Source organism: Anomaloglossus baeobatrachus, chromosome 2 (genome assembly GCF_048569485.1).
Source record: "Anomaloglossus baeobatrachus isolate aAnoBae1 chromosome 2, aAnoBae1.hap1, whole genome shotgun sequence".
NCBI lineage: Eukaryota > Metazoa > Chordata > Amphibia > Anura > Aromobatidae > Anomaloglossus > Anomaloglossus baeobatrachus.
The window spans coordinates 663,247,883-663,268,793 of NC_134354.1; the positions used below are offsets into that span (position 1 = coordinate 663,247,883).

At 48.5% G+C, this 20,911-nt stretch overlaps 1 protein-coding gene across 3 annotated transcripts in view; it reads left to right on the plus strand.

Moving 5' to 3' along the window:
- KIF5A (kinesin family member 5A) overlaps positions 1–20,911 on the plus strand; it is a 259,310-nt gene that overhangs the window by 145,079 nt on the left and 93,320 nt on the right. For all 3 annotated transcript variants that reach the window (XM_075337080.1, XM_075337081.1, XM_075337082.1), the window contains exons 9-13: positions 5,177–5,281; positions 5,366–5,514; positions 13,766–13,914; positions 14,299–14,474; positions 15,503–15,571. In XM_075337080.1, the coding sequence (XP_075193195.1) occupies positions 5,177–5,281; positions 5,366–5,514; positions 13,766–13,914; positions 14,299–14,474; positions 15,503–15,571 (648 nt within the window). The remainder of the gene's footprint in view (positions 1–5,176; positions 5,282–5,365; positions 5,515–13,765; positions 13,915–14,298; positions 14,475–15,502; positions 15,572–20,911) is intronic.

The following is a 20,911-nucleotide window of genomic DNA, read 5'->3' on the forward strand; positions in this document are numbered from 1 at the left end:
CCATTCCAAGCCCTCCCATATATCCAAACAGAGGTTTTTGGCCACATATGGGGTATCCCTGCGCTCACAAGAAATTGGATAACAACCTGTGGGGTCCACGTTTTGTTGTTGCCTCTTGAAAAAGTGAGAAATGTGATGCTAAAGAAACATTTTTGTGAAAAAAATGAAAATTTTCAATATGGCAACCTAAGCTTATCAAATTCTGTGAAGTATTTGTGGATTCAAAATGCTCAATATACACCTAGATAAAAGCCTTGAGGTGTCTTGATTCCAGAATGGGGTCACTTGTGGGGGGCCTCCACTGTTTAGGCACTTTAGGGGCTTTCCAAATGCGACATAGCGTCCACTAATTATTCCAGCCAAATGTTCAGTCAAATTGCACTCCTTCCCTTCCAAGACCTGCCGTGTGCCCAAACAGTTGATTTCCACCACATATAAGATATCACCAAACTCAGGAGAAATTGCACAATAAATTTCATGGTGATTTTTTTCCTGTTACCCTTGTGATAAAAAAAGCTACCTGGTTGAAGTAACAATTTTGTGGTAAAATTTTATTTTTTTATTTTCATGGCTCAACGTTATAAACTTCTGTGAAGCACCAGGGGGTTCAGGGTACTCACCAAACATCTAGATAAATTCCTTGAGAGGCCTAGTTTCCAATATGGGGTCACTTGTGGTGTTTTTTTTGCTGCTTACGTACCTTAGGGGTCCTCCAAATGCAACATGGTGCCCGCAAGCTTTTTCAGCCAAATTTCCTTTCCAAAATTCAAATATTGCTCCTTTCGTTCCAAGCCCTCCCATTTGTCCATACAAAGGTTTCAGACCACATGTGAGGTATCACCGTGCTCATAAAAAAGTGGGTAACAAACATTTGGGTCAAATTTTTGGAATTACCTCTTGAAAAAGTGAGAGAATTGATGCTAAAGCAACATTTTTGAGAAAAAAATTACAATTTTCAATATGACAAAGTAACGTTATCAAAATCTGTGAAGTACCTGTGGGTCCAAAATGCTCAGTATACCCCTCGATAGAAGCCTTAAGGGGTCTAGTTTCCAAAATGGGGTCACTTGAGGGGGGTTCCTGCTGTTTAGGTACCTTAGAGGATCTGTAAAAGCAACATGGTGCCCGCAATCTGTTTCAGCCAACTTTGCTTTCCAAAATTCAAATATTGCTCCTTTCATTCCGAGCTCTCCCATTTACCCAAACAAAGGTTTCTGACCACATGTGGGGTATCGGCGCGCTCATAAGAAAGTGGGTAACAAAGTGTGAGGTCCAATTTTTGGTGTTACCTCTTGAAAAAGTAAGAAAATTAGTGCTAAAGTAACATTTTTAGGTAATTTTTGTTAATTTTTATTTTTTTTCATTCCACATTACTTTAGTTCCTGTAAAGCACCTGAAGGGTTAATAAACTTCTTGAATCTGGTTTTGAGTACCTTGAGGGGTGCAGGTTTTAGAATGGTGTCACTTTTGGGTATTTTCTGTCACCCAGGCCTCTCAAAGTCACATCAAATGGGATGTGGTCCCTAAAAAAATGGTTTTGTAAATTTTGTTGAAAAAATGGGAAATTGCTGATGAAATTTGAACCCTTCTAACTTCCTAACCCCAAAAAATTTTGTATCAAAAATTGCGCTGATCTAAAGTAGACAAGTGGGAAATGTTATTTATTAACTATTTTGTGTGACATAACTCTCTGGTTTATGGGCATAAAAATTAAAAGTTTGAAAATTGCAAAATTTTTAATTTTTTTGTCAAATTTCAGATTTTTTCACAAATAAAATAAAAAAATATCATCCTAAATTTACCTCTAACATGAAGCTCAATATGTCACGAAAAAAACAATCTCAGAATCACCGGCATCCATTGAAGCGTTCCAGAGTTATAACCTTATAAAGTGACACTGGTCAAAATTGAAAAAAATGGCCTGGGCATTAAGTACAAAACTGGCTTCGTCCTTAAGGGGTTAAAACATCACATGATTTCCTGTGTCCTCATTGAAGCAATTGAGAAAAGAAGATTTTGGGTACTCAAAATCTTTCTCTGTGCCTTCATTGGGAGGCACAACACCCACCCTTGTTTGTTGTTATGTTGGGCCAGTGTTACACCATGGCGAGGGAATACCCGGGGAAACCAGGGAAGATGTAAAGGAAGGCCCTGGCGATAGGGAGAGGGAAGCACGGTCACCTCCTTACACCCACCTGAGTCTGTTCCCTGCACTCCCTAACGACCCTATACTGGTCCTTTTTCCCCATGCGCCATCATGTGCCTAGGCCCTCGCTGACCCTGACCTTACCCTGACTAGGGAGTAGACCAGCAGGATCCTAGTCCCACTACTACAGTAACAATAAAACAAGACAAGGAAAGTAACACAAACTGTTAAGGAAAGATGCAACAAAAAGCACTCCTTGGTTTCTTCAGCAGGAAACTTCACAGCTGCAACTGAAATGACAACTCCGCTCCTTCAAAGTTGTCAGTATAGAACATCTATCACTGGCATAGAGTAAAGCCAGGAGGGGGTATATAATAGTGGAAGGGCGTGATGACAAAATACTGCAGCTGTAATTAAGAACATGAGTAATTTCAGCCAGAAGGGAAAGAATCCTTATCCCTTTCAGCATCAAATGAAAGTAAATCCACTTCCAATACAAGATGTAATCTGCGGACGCAACACTTGTGACAGCCAGTTAGTATTTCGTAATATGTTGCTTCCCCTACTGCTTTCTCACTAACTGATTTGTTTGTCTCCAGTGAGTGTACCCTGCTAAGGAGGAGTTAATTTTTTTGCATATTGTCAGCCTCCTTGTGGCAGCAGCATACACCCATGGTTTCCTGTGTCCCCAAACGCATGCTTTATATAGAAATACATTACAGATATTTCTGCACAATCACTGAAATTACAGCCAGAAATGATGGCCTATAGAATATGCTAAACATCAATGTGAACTTGAAGGGAACAAGACCTATTGATTTCTGCTCTTTGCTCATCAGGATAAAGAACAGTAGGCAGTTTGTTTAATAGATTTCTAAAATGACTTGTAGCAATAAATCTGAAGAAAAGAAAGTATATCTATTCATTATACAGTATATTTTTTTTGTACAAGTTCTTCTAATTCAGAATTTCTTTATTCTAAATTTCCATCTCATTGCAGTATGGAGCATTGGTTAAAGAGTAACCTTCATTTTAATTTTTATTTCATAAAACATAAACTTTGTAATATAGGAAAAAGTTGCTTTTTTTTCCCTCCTGGACTAATCTTTCACTCTCAATTCACAACTTAATTCTGTATTCAGTGAAGATAGATTTCCCTTTACTGAGATAGGAGATGGTAGTTGGTGCGCATAAAATTCCAAAGAGGGAGGAGCTAGATACAGGCACAGAAATTTTACTGCAAGCTCCATGGAACTTTATAAGCACTAACTGTCGTCTCCTATCTCAGTAATGGGAAAATCTGTATTCACTGGAGAATTTTCAGAATGAATGATCAGTCCAGGAGGAGATGGAAGCAGGTTTCCTTAATAGGGTATATTACAATTTCTTATTTTTCTTACTTTATTTATGCTTTTGATTTATGAAAAAAATTATTAAAATGAGGGTTGGTCTTTAATCTGTGGTTATTTTAAAGGAATGTTATACTTTTACTAAATATTCTTGAATATCAAGAAAATATTGCCTGCTCGTTTTTTTTAGTATATTTAAAGGGGTTTTCCCAGGAAATATTAAACTTTATTTTAATCAATACATCTTGGAATAATAATAATTTTCACAATTGGATGTTTTGAAAAAAATGTTCCTGTACTGAGATCTTATATATGTGCCCCGGCTATGTACTGTGTAATGGCTGTGTTTGACCGTCCAGGGACATGGTCTGATTGTACCACAGCTCCCAAGCCGGGGAGGAAGTATTAAAATATACAAACATTACAGCTGGGGATCGCAAATTATTCTTTCTATGAGGTAAAATATTTTTTAAAAACAGGCAGGGAAATGCTTTACCTCACATAAAGAACCAGATATGATCTTGTGCTGTAATATCTTTATACTTTATTACTTCCTCCCCTGTCCAGGAGATGTGGTATGATCAGACCATGTCCCTGTACGTTCAAACACAGCCATTACATAGTACATAGTAGGGACACATATATAAGATTATCTCAGCACAGGAACATTTTTAATTTTATTTTTTTATTTTTATTAAAATCAACTTTGAAATTAATTTTGTTCTTGGCGAAACCCTTTTAAGCCAAATGATACTGAGAGCCATCATGACGCATCAGGTTTGAGGGGGGGGAGAGATCAGCGCTGTCCTCTGGTGTACTGACGCAGAAAGGAACGAAGCTTTGATTTTTCCTTCCCACTCATGACTGAACCAGTTTCAGTTGATTTTTGCATAAGATATATTATAAAATCTGTGGGTTTTCAGGTTGCCTTGGTTGTTTTCTAATCTGACAAAAAAAAAAAAAAAAACAACTAAAAATGGTATATACTGTACAAAGTAAAATAGAGAAAAAGTCCAGCTCACCCATCCATCATGGAATTGTGCAACGTAAAGCAGCTGTGTAAACTGAGGATAAATAGAACAAGGAAGGGTCCGGCACAAGTCTCCATAAAATCCGTCTTTATTTAGAAATTCATAAAAATAGGGCTTTCATTCCATAAAAACAGGAAAACGCAATAATAGGAAGAAAATCCTTCGCCCACAAACGCGTTTCGGATTTTCAAATCCTTATTCATTGTATTCATTGAAAATCCGAAATGCGTTTGTGGGTGAAGGATTTTCCTCCAGTTATTGCGTTTTCCTGTTTTTATGGAATGAAAGCCTTATTTTTATAAATTTCTAAATAAAGACAGATTTTATGGAGACTTGTGTCGGACCCTCCCTTGTTCTAAAAATGGTATATTGTTAGATCTGTTTTATGTATACACTTTGAAAACCTAATAAAAAATTATTGAACCATAAAAATGGTATATTCTCCAAAAATGGAGACATCTATCATCCGTTACGGCTGCCATTTTATCCTGTTACAACAGCTACATTAAAAATGGCGAATGTCTAAAGATCTCCTTTCCAAATCTCCAAATTTCTCTTAAACTGTGAATCTTACTTAAACATTCCTTTTCACACTTTATACAGTTACATGTACATTTATGTGTATCCTAATATCTCATGTACTCTTATAGGTCAGTAAGACTGGAGCTGAAGGGTCAGTACTGGATGAAGCCAAGAACATAAATAAGTCTCTGTCTGCCCTGGGGAATGTCATCTCGTCTCTGGCAGAAGGAGCGGTAAGTGACAGCCGTCACTCTTCATCATTCACAAATTACTTGGTAAAACTGCACACACTAATTTTATCCTTTTTATTATTTTAGAAAGGATACGTTCCCTACAGAGACAGCAAGATGACCAGAATCCTGCAGGACTCGCTGGGTGGAAACTGCAGGACGACCATGTTTATCTGCTGCTCTCCATCAAGCTATAACGACGCAGAGACCAAGTCAACTCTTATGTTTGGCCAGAGGTGTGTATCACTTTAAATGGACTGTCATGAGACATCCCCATTATAAATAGCACACAAACTGGAGATCAACTGATTGATAGAAGTCTTTGGTACATATGGTTGGCTATATGTGCAAAGTGTAGCAATACACCCTGGCTATTCAAACTGACTGGTCATGTAATAGAACTTGTATGCGCTGATCTGAGGCCGGCTACGTCACTGGAGATCACTATTAGCTACTGACACTGATCCTACTGATCCTATAGTGTCACTGCTCCTCCAATGCTCTAGAGGCAAAGCCTTATGTACCAAAAAAGTACAGTGTGGGCAATTGGCACAACAGTGCCGCTGCTCTGAACTGTCAATCAAGTAGTACCACGTTCCAATAAGCATCAAATCACAAGGCTGAAGAGTGGTTCACTCCTATTCAAGAAGACGGGTCAACACCCTTTAAAGGGGTATTCCCATCTCCAAGATTCTATCTGGATATGTAGTAGGTGTAATAATAAGAATATTAGCAAATACCTCCAATTAGAAATGTACTATAGTTCTGATTAGCTATATCACTTACCTCATGTACAGGGATAACAGTAGCTTAGATGTCCATGGTTAAGCCCGCTTTACACACTACAATATATCTTACGATGTGTCGGCGGGGTCACGTCGTAAGTGACGCATATCCGGCATCCTAAGGTACATTGTAGTGTGTAACAGCTACGTGCGATTGCGAATGAACGGTAAAACGTTCATCGCACGCACATCGTTCATTCCTCATGAATTGCACGTCACGTTGTTCATCGTAATCGGGGTAGCACACATCGCAGTGTGTGACACCCTGGGAACGATGAACAGATCTTACCTGCGTCGCGCGGCTCCCGGCTGCAATGCGGAAGGAAAGAGGTGGGCGGGATGTTTATGTCCCGCTCCTCTCCGCCCCTCCGCTTTTATTGGCTGGCTGCCGCGTGACGTCGATGTGACGCCGAACGTCCCTCCCACTCCAGGAAGTGAATGTTCGCCGCCCACATCGAGGTCGTATGGACGGGTAAGTACGTGGGACGGGGGTTAATCGTTTGTGCGGCACATTCAACAAAATTGAACGTGTCGCACATACGATGGGGGCAGTTACGATCGCATACGATATCGTATGCAGAATCGTAACATGTAAAGCAGGCTTTACGACCACTAGCAACTAAATGTCCCTATATGTGTGGCCATAACCTTGGATACCTAAGCTACAGCAATGTCTTACACATAAGGTATATGACATAGCTTTTATGAAGAATTATACTACATTTGTAATTGGAGCTATTTTCTAATTTCTTTATCGTTCCTTTGGGAGACCCAGACCATGGGTGTTTAGCTTTTACCTCCGGAGGACACACAAAGTACTACACTTAAAAGTGTAGCTCCTCCCCCTGAGCTTATACACCCCCTGGTGACCAGACCCAGCCAGTTTATCGCTTTGTGTTCAGGAGGCATACATCCACACATGCATTCTCATATGATTTTTTCCTTTTGGAACGAGATTGAAGAGTGGGGTCCACGTCTGGACCCCCGGCATGTCCCTTCTCACCCCACTGTGTCGGCGGTGTTGTAAGGTTGATTCCTAGGCTGGAGCCTTACATGCCGTGCTCCTTCACCATCCCTCCTGGGCTCTGGCTTGAAGTGGGAGCCAGCACGGTCTCCATGCTTGGCAGGAGACCGGTCTCCATCCGCAGCCCTTCAGGACCCTGCTGGACCGGAGCACTCATCCCCAGGGACTTGGCCCTGCGTCTCAGCAGCTAAGTACCTGAGACGTTTAGATTTCGGGGTCCCTGTACTTTATTTTTGGGGGAGAGTGTGCTTATTGTGTTTACTGACATTTCCGGCGGGTTCTCTAGCTGTCGCCTGAGAACCGCGCCGACTGTGCCTGCGCGTCGGCCGCGCCGCCCAAATTTAGGCCCCGGCTTCGCCGGAGGCCTAGTTTCTGTTTCACTGCCCTCGCATGTCACTCATGCAGAGGGACAGGCTCGGCTCCTCCCGGCGGCCGTTCTGTACGGGGGAGGGACACTCCCCACTGCAGTGTGTGTCCCCTCCCCTGTAGGTCTCTATGGCCCTCCAGATCCCGCTCCTCAAGCAAGTCCCGCCCCCTCTCTTCGCTCCGGCGGCCATTTTCTCAGTGTTCTCTCTGCGATCAGTCATTGCAGCACTGGTCTGCAGCATCTCTGCTGAGGTGCTGTGCTTGGAGGTCCGGGCTTCGGGATTTGGAGGGCACACAACACCGCTCCAGCGGTCTGGTAAGCCACAACCGGTCTCCGGTTGTGGACCTCTGTATATACTCTCTGGGGGTCATTCCCTGGCAGAGCCCCCACTCCAGCAGCATGTCTCACACGAGGAGCAAGGTCCCAAAGCTTTATGCTGTATGCGCTGCATGTAAGCTCCTGCTGCCTGAACCGAGCACCTATCCTCATTGTGATGTCTGCTCTAACTTGGCGGTGCCACAGCCTGGAGTCTCACCCCCAGTGGTCTCTCCGGCTGCCTCTGCACCTGTGGCTGAACCCCCGGCTTGGGTAGAATCCTTTTCTAGGTCTATCTCCCAGTCTTTTGCTGAGTCCATGGGACTTCTGTCCAGGACGTTGATGAATATGCATCAGCCCCCTTCACAGGGAGCCTCTGCTGCTAGGGGTCCCTCAGGACCGGAGCTCACAGAGGATTCATCATCAGGGCCCAGACCCCGTCCTCCTAAGAAGAGACGCAGGGTTCCCTCTCCCTCCTCCTCCCGTGGCTCTGATTCCAGAGCTGACTCGCAGGATGAGGAGGATGCCTTTACAGGGGGCTCGGAGGCTAGCTCCATGTGTCCCATTGATCTGTCCGAAAGTGACTCAGATCTTAGTGACTTGATTGCTTCTATTAATTCTGTACTGGATCCCAATCCGCCAGTATCAGAGGAGCAACCCTCTCTGGCAGAAAAGCACCAGTTTACTTTGCCTAAGAGAGCAAAGAGTGTGTTCTTTAACCACTCCAGTTTTCAGGCCGCTGTGACCAAGCCCAGGGCCTGTCCTGACAAGCGCTTCCCAAAGCGTGGTTCTGATGACCGTTTTCCCTTTCCACCTGAGGTGGTCAAAGAGTGGGCTCAGTCCCCAAAGGTAGACCCTCCGGTCTCTAGGCTCGCAGCCCGGACTGTTGTGTCGGTGGCTGACGGCACCTCCCTTAAGGATTCCACTGACCGCCAGATTGACCTTCTGGCCAAATCCGTGTATGAAGCGGCGGGGGCCGCGTTTTCTCCGACTTTTGCAGCAGTGTGGGCTCTCAAGGCAATCTCTGCTTCTCTAGAGGAGATGCATTCCCTCACCAGGGAATCTATGCCCGAAATGGATGCCTTAACTTCCCAAGATTTGGCCTTTTCATCCTATGCCATATCTGCCATGCTGGAGGCCTCTCACCGCACTGCGGTGGCTTCGGCTAATTCCCTCGCTATCCGCAGAATCTTGTGGCTTCGAGAGTGGAAGGCAGATGCTTCTTCAAAGAAGTACCTTGCTGGGCTCCCTTTTGCTGGGTCCCGGCTGTTCGGAGAACAGCTGGATGAAATCATTAAAGAAGCTACTGGTGGGAAGAGTACTTCCATGCCTCAAACTAAAGCTAGGAAACCTGCCCAGGGTAGAAATCAGTCGAGGTTTCGCTCCTTTTGTTCCTCCAACTGGTCGTCCTCTAAGCCCTCGGCCTCGTCCGCTAACTCAGCCAAGGACCAGAAATCCAACTGGCGTCCAAAAGCGCGTCCACAGAAGACCGCAGGAGCTGCTGCCACTAAGGCAGCCTCCTCGTGACTATCTGCCCACTCCAGCAAACGTCCTTAGTCGGTGGCAGGCTCTCCCACTTTGGCGACGCTTGGTTTCAACAAGTCTCCGATCAGTGGGTGAGAGATATCATCTCCCACGGCTACAGGATAGAATTCTCTTCCAGTCCGCCAAACAGATTTTTTCTCTCAACTCCCCCCTGCTCCAAGGCCACCGCCTTCTCACAGGCCGTGGCAGCCTTACAGGCCAATGGAGTAATTGTACCGGTTCCCGCCCGGGAACGGTTCAGAGGTTTCTACTCAAATTTCTTCCTAGTTCCCAAAAAGGACGGTACCTTCCGGCCCATCCTGGATCTGAAGCTTCTCAACAAGCATGTTCAGGTGCGGCGCTTTCGCATGGAGTCTCTGCGATCAGTCATTGCCTCTATGTCCCAAGGGGATTTCCTGGCATCCATCGACATCAGATATGCCTATCTGCATGTGCCAATTGCAGTGTCACACAAGCGTTGGCTACGTTTTGCAGTAGGAGAAGATCACTTCCAATTCGTGGCTCTTCCCTTCGGGTTGGCCACGGCCCCTCGGGTATTCACCAAGGTCATGGCAGCAGTGATTGCAGTTCTGCACCTCCAGGGGTTGGCAGTGATTCCTTACCTGGACGACCTTCTAGTCAAGGCTTCATCCAGCGCAGACTGTCAGCGGAGTGTCTCGCTCACTCTCTCCACTCTAGCTCAATTCGGGTGGCTGGTCAATCTGCCCAAATCCACTCTGACTCCGACCCAGAGTCTCACGTACCTAGGGATGCAGTTCGAGACCTTGACGGCACTTGTGAAGTTGCCCTTAGTCAAACAGCAGTCCCTCCAGTTAGCGGTGCGCTCTCTGCTGAGGCCCCGCGTTATACCCTCAGGCGTCTGATGCAGGTGCTGGGTCAAATGGTGGCGTCCATGGAGGCTGTTCCCTTTGCCCAGTTCCATCTGCGCCCCCTTCAGCTAGATATTCTCCGCTGTTGGGACAAGCGGCCTTCCTCCTTACACAGGTTAGTGGCTCTGTTGCCACAAACCAGGAGCTCTCTTCAGTGGTGGCTTCGGCCTCTCTCCCTGTCCCAGGGGCGCTCCTTCCTGGCCCCGTCGTGGGTGATTCTCACCACGGATGCCAGTCTATCCGGCTGGGGAGCGGTATATCTCCACCACAGAGCGCAGGGCACTTGGACTCCGTCCGAGTCAGCCCTTTCAATCAATGTGCTGGAAACCAGAGCCGTGCTTCTAGCTCTCCTAGCTTTTCACCACCTGTTGGCGGGCAGGCACATTCGAGTCCAGTCAGACAACGCGACAGTGGTTGCCTACATCAATCACCAAGGCGGGACACGCAGCCGCCTGGCGATGTTGGAAGTACAACGCATCCTTCAATGGGCGGAGGACTCCAAGTCCACCATATCCGCAGTCCACATCCCAGGCGTGGAAAACTGGGAGGCAGATTATCTCAGCCGTCAAACTGTGGACGGTGGCGAGTGGTCCCTGCACCCGGCAGTGTTTCAGTCAATCTGCCGCAAATGGGGCACTCCGGACGTGGACCTAATGGCATCCCGTCACAACAACAAGGTTCCTGTTTACGTGGCTCGCTCCCACGACCCTCGGGCATTCGCCGCGGACGCACTGGTTCAAGACTGGTCCCAGTTTCGTCTGTCCTACGTGTTTCCCCCTCTAGCTCTCTTGCCCAGAGTTCTGCGCAAGATCAGAATGGAGGGCTGTCGAGTCATCCTCATTGCACCGGACTGGCCCAGGCGAGCTTGGTATCCAGACCTGCTCCATCTGTCCGTAGAGATGCCGTGGCATCTCCCGGACCTTCCAGACCTACTCTCACAAGGTCCGTTTTTCCGCCTGAATTCTGCGGCTCTCAAATTGACGGCATGGCTCTTGAGTCCTGGATCTTGACGGCTTCTGGTATTCCTCCTGAAGTCATCTCCACTATGACTCGGGCCCGTAAGTCTTCCTCCGCTAAGATCTATCACAGGACTTGGAAGATTTTCCTGTCCTGGTGTCGCTCTACTGACTATCCTCCTTGGCCATTCTCCTTGCCGACCCTTCTGTCTTTTCTACAGTCCGGTCTGCAGCTAGGACTGTCCCTCAACTCTCTCAAGGGACAAGTCTCAGCTCTGTCAGTTCTGTTCCAGCGGCGTCTCGCTCAGCTGGCTCAGGTCCGCACCTTCATGCAAGGCGCGTCTCACATCATTCCGCCTTACCGGCGGCCCTTGGATCCCTGGGACCTTAATTTAGTTCTAACGGTTTTGCAGAAACCCCCCTTTGAGCCTCTTAGGGAGGTCTCTTTGCATCGTCTTTCACAGAAAGTGGTTTTTCTGGTGGCCATAACTTCCCTCAGGAGAGTCTCTGATTTGGCCGCGCTCTCTTCGGAGTCACCTTTTTTAGTTTTTCATCAAGACAAGTTGGTTCTCCGTCCGACTCCGGATTTTCTTCCTAAGGTGGTGTCTCCTTTCCACCTTAACCCGGACATTACCCTACCTTCCTTTTGTCCAGCTCCTGTTTATCGCTTTGAAAAAGCGCTGCATACTCTGGATCTGGTGCGTGCGCTCCGGATCTATGTGTCTCGCACTGCTGCTCTTAGGCGGTGAACTTCTCTTTTTGTGCTAACCACAGGTCGGCGCAAGGGCCTCTCTGCTTCTAAGCCGACCTTAGCCCGTTGGATTAGATCGACCATTTCGGACGCCTACCAGAGTTCTCAGGTGCCTCCCCCGCCGGGGATCAAAGCACATTCGACCAGAGCTGTTGGTGCCTCTTGGGCTTTCAGGCACCAGGCTACGGCTCAACAAGTCTGTCAGGCTGCCACTTGGACTAGCCTGCATACCTTTTCGAAGCACTACCAAGTGCATGCTCATGCTTCGGCAGATGCGAGCTTGGGCAGACGCATCCTTCAGGCGGCTGTCGCCCATTTGTGAAGTTAGGTCCTGCCTACTTCTTGCCTTTTTTCGGTTTATTTCCCACCCAGGGACTTCTTTGGAACGTCCCATGGTCTGGGTCTCCCAAAGGAACGATAAAGAAAAAGAGAATTTTGTTTACTTACCGTAAATTCTTCTTCTTATAGTTCCGTATTGGGAGACCCAGCACCCTCCCTGTTGCCTGTTGGCAATTTTCTTGTTCCGCGTGTTATCACCGGCTGTTGTCGTGGACAGAGTCTCCGGTTGTTCCGGCTTTTGCTCTGTTCTACTTGTGGGTGGCTATTCTCCTTCAGCTTTTGCACTAAACTGGCTGGGTCTGCTCACCAGGGGGTGTATAAGCTCAGAGGGAGGAGCTACACTTTTAAGTGTAGTACTTTGTGTCCCCTCCGGAGGTAGAAGCTAAACACCCATGGTCTGGGTCTCCCAATACGGAACTATAAGAAAAAGAATTTACGGTAAGTAAACAAAATTCTCTTTATTCTTATTATTATACCTATTACATGTTGGGATAGGATCTTGGAGGTGGGAATACCCATTTAGGCCTGCGACACACATCCGTGCCTCCGGTACGTGTGTGCCTTTTTATTTTCACGTACCGGAGACACGGGCCCACGTGGTCCTATGTATTGTTATTGTTTTGGACACACCTAAGTATTCTGGAACGGAACGTGTGTCCGTTCCGTAATTACGTGTGTCCGTTTTTTAAAACCGCTGACATGTTCGTGTTGCTCCGGCAGCACGGCTGTCACACGGCCCGCACCAGTACCACACGTATGTAGTGTGGATGCGGGCCCGTGTGACACGCGCCGGAGAAAGACACGTGTCAGTGTAAAAATAATAAAAACACATACTCACCTCCACCATACCTGCAGTCTCTGCCGCGGCTGTCACCTGCATCCGTGACCCAGTGAATTTGAACAATGCTTCTCCTTCACTGGGGGCCGGAAGCAGCGTCAGCGGGGCGTGGCTTTGGCCGCACGCTGTCATTCAGCACCACAGACAGCGCTGGATGATGCAGGTAGGCGGGGCTTTCCGTTCTCCGTGTGTTATTACGTATAACACACGGAGAACACGTACGTGCCACAAAAATGGCACACGGGGCAAAACCACCCCTTTAACACGTATGTGACAAAAACGTTACATTTTGTCACGTAAGTGTGGCAGAGGCCTTAAAGGGAATCTGTCATGAGGTTTTTGCTCCCCATCTGAGAACAGCATACTGTAGAGACAGAGACCCTGATTCCAGCGATGTGTCACCTACTGAGCTGTTTGCTGTAATTTTGATAAAAATCAATTTTTGCTCTGCTGCAGATCTAGCAATTATACAGAGCTCATGAATATGCTGGACTACCTGCAGCACACAAAGTAGTCCTGTAATTATTAAACAGTGATTTTATCAAAACTACTTTATTAGATGATTAGATGGTAAGAACCTAGTGACAGATTGCCTTAAATGTCACTTTTACTTAGCCAAGGTTATCCTTCTTTTATAAGGTCTCTTTTGTAAATTAATATAAAATACACTATGAACATCATACATTTTGTTGTCATAGAGCCAAGACTATCAAGAATACTGCATCAGTCAACCTTGAGCTGACAGCAGAGCAATGGAAGAAGAAGTACGAGAAGGAGAAGGAGAAGAACAAGACAATGAAAGAAACCATTCAAAAGCTGGAGGCTGAACTAGCCCGTTGGAGGAATGGTAAGAGGCCGTACACTGTGCAAAGTAGTAAGAGGAGCATATAAAACCCAATACATGGGGAAAGTGCTGGTGCCAATACGTCCCAATAGGGGTCCCCTGAACTGAGTGGTGTTGTTGCTGCAGTGAGCAGTGGCCTCTCTATTCATAGCTCTGAACGTTCTGAATACTGCAGAGTGATGGCAATTTATTGTTTATGGATCTGCCATAGCAGTGAGCACAGAGGGTTGTGCATGTGCGACCACCTGTCCCATAAGAACGTGGGACCCCAGTTCTGGAGGTAGAGGTGGGACCCACATCTATTAGATATGTATGGAATATACTGTGGATATTTAAGCGTAGTTGTTACCATGCATGCAAACTCCAGTCTCCTTCATTTTCCTGTAGGAGAGAATGTACCTGAGACGGAGCAGCTGAGTGATGGTGAGCAGACAATCCAGGAAACCTGTGATGAGACCCCGGTCAATGATGACAACTCCTCCATTGTGATCAGGATCTCAGAAGAAGAGAGGAGGAAGTATGAGGAGGAGATCCGGAAGATGTATAAACAGCTGGATGACAAGGTATGGAGTAATGATTGTGAGATATTCTCCAGATTCTGTGCCGTGTTATTGGGGTGATATCAGCAGTAGCCAATGAAGTAAATCACAAATTTTACATTATTATCATGTCTGTGACATTTTCGCCAATAAGTTTAATGGTGGACTTGTGTGTGAAGAAGACTAAGGGGTACTTTGCACACTACGACATCGCAGGTGCGATGTCGGTGGGGTCAAATTTAAAGTGACGCACATCCGGCGTCGCAGGCGATATCGTAGTGTGTAAAGCCTTTTTGATACGATTAACGAGCTCAAAATCGTCGTAATCGTATCATCGGTGTAGCGTCGGTCATTTCCATAATTTGGAAATGACCGATGTTACGATGTTGTTCCTCGTTCCTGCGGCAGCACACATCGCTGTGTGTGAAGCTGCAGGAGCGAGGAACATCTCCTACCTGCGTCCTGCGGCTCACGCCAGCTATTGGGAAGGAAGGAGGTGGGCGGGATGTTTACGTCCCGCTCATCTCCGCCCCTCCGCTTCTATTGGCCGCCTGCCGTGTGACATCGCTATGACGCCGCACAACATGCCCCCTTAATAAGGAGGCGGGTCGCCGGCCAGAGCAGGGCAGGTGAGTGCATGTGAAGCTGGTGTAGCGATAATGTTCGCTACGCCAACTATCACCATGATATCGCAGCTGCGATGGGTGCGGGGACTATCGCGCTCGGCATCGCAAGCATCGGCTTGCGACGTCGTAGTGTGCAAAGTACCCCTAAAGGCGAAAGCTTCATTTGACCAATCAGATTCTTTATAGCTTAGCATGTAAGGAAATATGATCGGCCAGTCAGGACATAGGGTCATCCAGTCATCTGCAAAATTCTGTATTCTAAGGACTGATGGTTAAAATTCATGACAGCTGTAGTAGAAGCTGCTGGGAGAAAATGAATGTCATCTAGTTCAGTATATATCATATAATTCCATAATAATTGCTCCAAAAACATTAAAAGCTGCATTTTGGTGAAGGACGTTCATCTTGTGCTCTTTATATTTATAGGACGATGAGATCAACCAGCAGAGTCAGCTGGTGGAAAAACTCAAGCAGCAAATGCTGGACCAAGACGAGGTAATATTAATCGGATAGATGTTTATTGTATAAATAGAGAAATTAATTGCTTGATTAGATTGACCAAGAATTTAATTTGTTATGGCCATAAAAAACAGAGAAACCAATACCGGTAAATCATTCGCCGTTCTAGTGCTGCCACGAAAGGTCCCACTATAGGCAGAAGTGCATGGCCAGTTTCATGATACGAAAACCACAAAATTTTACCTCTAAAAATATTATTTTATTAATATTATTAAAATAGACACTAAAGGCTACTTTACACACTGCGATATCGGTCCCGATATCGCTAGTGTGCGCACCCGCCCCCATCTGTTGCGCGACACGGGCATATCGCTGCCCGTGCCGCACAACATCGCCCAGAGCCGTCACACATACTTACCTGTCCCGCGACGTCGCTGTGACCGGCGAACCGCCTCCTTTCTAAGGGGGCGGTCCGTGCGGCGTCACAGCGACGTCACTGAAACGTCACTGAACCGCCGCCCAATAGCAGCGGAGGGGCGGAGATGAGCGGGACATAACATCCTGCCCACCTCCTTCCTTCCGCATAGCGGCCGGGAGGCTGGTAGGGAGAGCTTCCTCGCTCCTGCGGCGTCACACGCAGCGATGTGTGCTGCCGCAGGAGCGACGAACAACCTCGTTACTGCTGCAGTAACGATAATTGGGAATGGACCCCCGTGTCGCCGATTAGCGATTTCTTCGTCGCTCCATTGGGAGACCCAGACGATTGGGTGTATAGCTACTGCCTCCGGAGGCCACACAAAGCATTACACTAAAAAGTGTAAGGCCCCTCCCCTTCTGGCTATACACCCCCAGTGGGATCACTGGCTCACCAGTTTTCGGCTTTGTGCGAAGGAGGTCAGACATCCACGCATAGCTCCACTGTTTAGTCAGCAGTAGCTGCTGACTATATCGGATGGAAGAAAAGAGGGCCCATATGGGGCCCCCAGCATTCTCCCTTCTCACCCCACTGGTGGTTTGTAAGGTTGAGGTACCTATTGCTGGTACGGCGGCTGGAGCCCACATGCTGTTTTCCTTCCCCATCCCCCTGAGGGGCTCTGAGGAAGTGGGATCTTACCGGCCCCAAAGCCCTGAGGCCGGGCTCCATCCACAGACCCATTGAACCTGCTGGATGTGGAGCGGGAGTGCCGTTCAGGGACATGGCCCTGCACCATTCAGGTACTCTGTGTCCCCGTACACACAGGCACAGCACACTCCAGACTTGCTGGGTGTGCTAGTGCGCCGGGGACAGTAAAGGGTTACAGTCACTGCAGCCTAGCTGAGTGACTTTATTTATTGGGAACTACCGCGCCGGACGCTCCGGGAGCGCCGGCGCGGCTGGGACTTGTAGTGCGCCGGGGACTTAGCGCCGACCGCGCTTTTACGGCGGCGGCGCTTATAAATCCAGTCCCCGGCTTTTGCGGCCTAGCTCAGCTTCGTTCCCGCCCCCACCCTGTCAATCAGGGTAGGGGAGAGACGCTGTACAATCAGCAGCGCCGAGGGCTGGAGCCTTATTTACATGCTCCAGCCCTCTCACTAGACACTGTGGGACGCCGGTTTCCCGCTCTGACTTGGGGCACGCCCACGGCCCGCCCCTACTCACACGAGCTGGAGAAGGACGCCGGCAGCCATTCCTGCAGCCCGAGCTGAGAGAACGGACTCTGGGCAACCAACAGGACTAGGGCGACCACACACCCGCTTATAGGCGGGCGGTAAGCGGCACCTGGGGTGCTGACACTAAATACCGCAGTTTTGTCTATTTGTATTTTAAGTACACTGCATAGGTCGCTATTTTGGGCTATATGCCCTCTTAGATGGCGACACATCAGCAGCAGGAAAGCATGGGTGCTAAGGCACAGGCTTTCTATGCTGCTTGTATTGCACGTACTGAAGTGTTCATGTGTATTTATGCTTGTATGCTATACACTGCACTGTGCGGTCGCTAGTCTTGGCTATATTCGCCATAGAATGGCTAGACTACAGCAGCAGAAAAGCAAGGGTGCTGAGGCACAGGTTTTTTTCTATGCTGCTTGTATTGCAGGTGTTGCAGTGTTCATTTGTACTTATGCTTGTATGCTATACATTGCACTGTATGGTCGCTATAATGGGCTATATTCCCCTAGATGGCTAGTCTACAGCAGCAGAAAAGCAGGCTTTCTATGCTGCTTGTATTGCATGTGCTGCAGTGTTCATTTGTACTTTATGCTTGTATGATATACATTGCACTGTACGGTCGCCATTCTTGGCTCTATAAGTCGGCAGCAGCATATAAGCAACACAGGCTTTCGATGCTGTTTTTGCTGCATGTGATACTGTTCCACGGCACTGCTCCCCATTGGGTGCAATGCTCCCCTGTAGCACTTGGTCAGCCGGGGTCTCTACTTGACGTGGCCAAAAGAACCACCTCTCAACCCTGTCCAAGGACAGGGACGGAGTTGCAATGGGATAGAGACTTGCAGTCCGGACAGGCCATGGGCAATCTGGATCATTGCTCCCTGGCCACCCTCACTTGGAATAAAATCGGTGCTCCGGGGGGGTCCCAGGAGGCTCTCTGTATGATGAGGCAGACGTAGCTCATCAGGACTTTGATCCTGACACCGCTCTCACTCCGGATACACCGGATGGTGACGCCATACGGAATGATCCTATAGCGTCCATCAATGGAATGTTGGATCTTTTCTCCCTCAGCTCCCCCAGCGGAGGAGTCAGCTTCACAGCAGGAGAAGTCCCATTTCAGTAGCTCAAACGTATATTGAGTATTGTTCTGGCCACGCTGACTTCAGAGAAGCAGTCCAGGAACACCACGCTTCCCAGATAAGCGTTTTCTCCAAACGTATTAAGGATACACGTTATCACTTTCCCCCTGACGTGGTCAGGCGTTGGACCCAGGGTCCAAAGGTGGATTCTCCAATCTCCAGGCTTGCGGCTAGAGCCATAGTTGCAGTGGAGATGGGACTTCACTTACAGATGCCATTGACAGACAGATGGACTCTGGTTGAAATCTGTCTATGAGGCTATCGGCGTGTCGGTTGCTCCGGCATTCACAGCCGTATGGGCACCCTAAGCTTTTCAGCTGTTCTTGCGCAGCTGGTCTTGAGCACAGGTACATCTGTGCCGCAGGGGCGTCCGTAACCTCGCAATGTCTGCATTGCGACTTACCCTATTAATGCTGTCCTGGAAGGACAGTCGAGGTTTCGGTCCTTCCCAGGCTCGGGCAGGTCCCAATTGTCCTCGTCCAAAAGGGCTGAAAAGCCTCAGAGGGGCTCAGCTGCCGGCCGGGCTCAATCACGCCCAAGGAAGGCAGCCGGAGGAACCGCTACCAAGGCGGTCTCCTCATGACTCTCAGCCCTCTCATCTTTCCGCATCCGCGGTTGATGGCAGACTCGCTCGCCTTTGGCGACATTTAGCTGCCACAGGTCACAGACCGGTGGGTGAGGGACAGTGTGCCCACGTGCACAGGACAGAGTTCTGTTCTCGTCCTCCGACTCGATTCTTCAGAACGTCCCCACCTCCCCACCGAGCAGATGCTCTTCTGCAGGCAGAAGGAGTGGTAATCCCGGTTCCTCTTCAGGAACAAGACACGGTTTTCCTCCAATCTGGTTGTGGTGCCAAACAAGGATGGCTCTTTCCGTTCCGTTCTGGACCTACAACTGCTCAACAAGCACGTGGAGGCCAGGCGGTTCCGGATGATACCCTCCGCTCCGTCATTGCCTCAATGTCTCAAGGAAATTTCCTAGCATCAATAGACATCAAAGATGCTTATCTCCACGTGCCGATTGCTACAGAGCACCAATGTTTTTCTACATTTCGTGATAGGAAACGACCATCTTCAGTTCGTAGCTCTGCCATTCGGGCTGGCGACAGCCCCACGGGTGTTCGCCAAGGTCATGACGGCAGTGGTAGCAGTCTTGCACTCACAGGGACACTCTGTGATCCCTTACTTGGACGATCTACTTGTCAAGGCACCCTCTCAAGAGGCATGCCAACTCAGCCTGAATGTTGCGCTGGAGACTCTCCAGACGTTCGGGTGGATCATCAACTTCTCAAAGTCAAACCTGTCACGACCCAATCACTAACGTATCTTGGCATGGAGTTTCATACCCTCTCAGCGGTAGTGAAGCTTCCGCTGGACAAGCAGCGGTCACTACAGACTGGGGTGCAGACTCTCCTTCAAGGTCAGTCGCACTTCTTAAGACGCCTCATGCACTTCCTCGGGAAGATAGTGGCGGCAATGGAGGCGGTTCCGTTTGCGCAGTTTCATCTGCGTCCACTTCAATGGGACATTCTCCGCCAATGAGACGGGAAGTCAACATCCCTGTACAGGAAAGTATCCCTTTCACAGACGGCAAGGACTCTCTGCAATGGTGGCTTCTTCCCACCTCATTATCACAGGGAAGATCCTTCCTACCACCGTCTTGGGCGGTGGTCACGACAGACGCGAGTCTGTCAGGGTGGGGAGCGGTTTTTCTCCACCACAGGGCTCAGGGTCCGTGGACTCAGCAGGAGTCCACCCTTCAGATCAATGTTCTGGTAATCAGAGCAGTGTATCTTGCCCTACTAGCCGTCCAGCAGTGGCTGGAAAGAAAGCAGATCCGAATTCAATCGGACAACTCCACAGCGGTGGCATACATCAATCACCAAGGGGGGACACGCAGTCGGCAAGCCTTCCAGGAAGTCCGGCGGATTCTGATGTGGGTGGATGCCACGGCCTCCACCATATCCGCAGTTCACATCCCCGGCGTAGAAAACTGGGAGGCAGACTTCCTCAGTCGCCAGGGCATGGACGCAGGGGAATGGTCCCTTCACCCGGACGTGTTTCAGGAAATCTGTCGCCGCTGGGGAAGGCCGGACGTCGACCTAATGGCGTCCCGGCACAACAACAAGGTCCCAACCTTCATGGCACGGTCTCGCGATCAAAGAGCGCTGGCGGCAGACGCCCTAGTGCAAGATTGGTCGCAGTTCCGGCTCCCTTATGTGTTTCCACCTCTGGCACCCTTGCCCAGAGTGCTACGCAAGATCAGATCCGATTGCAGCCGCGTCATACTCGTCGCCCCAGACTGGCCGAGGAGGGCGTGGTATCCGGATCTGTGGCAGCTCACGGTCGGCCAACCGTGGGCACTACCAGACCGACCAGACTTACTGTCCCAAGGGCCGTTTTTCCATCGGAATTCTGCGGCCCTGAACCTGACTGTGTGGCCATTGAGTCCTGGATCCTAGCGTCTTCAGGATTATTCCACGGGGTCGTTGCCACCATGAGACAGGCTAGGAAGCCCACGTCCGCTAAGAACCACAGAACGTGGAGGATATTCTTATCCTGGTGCTCTGCTCAGGGAGTGTCTC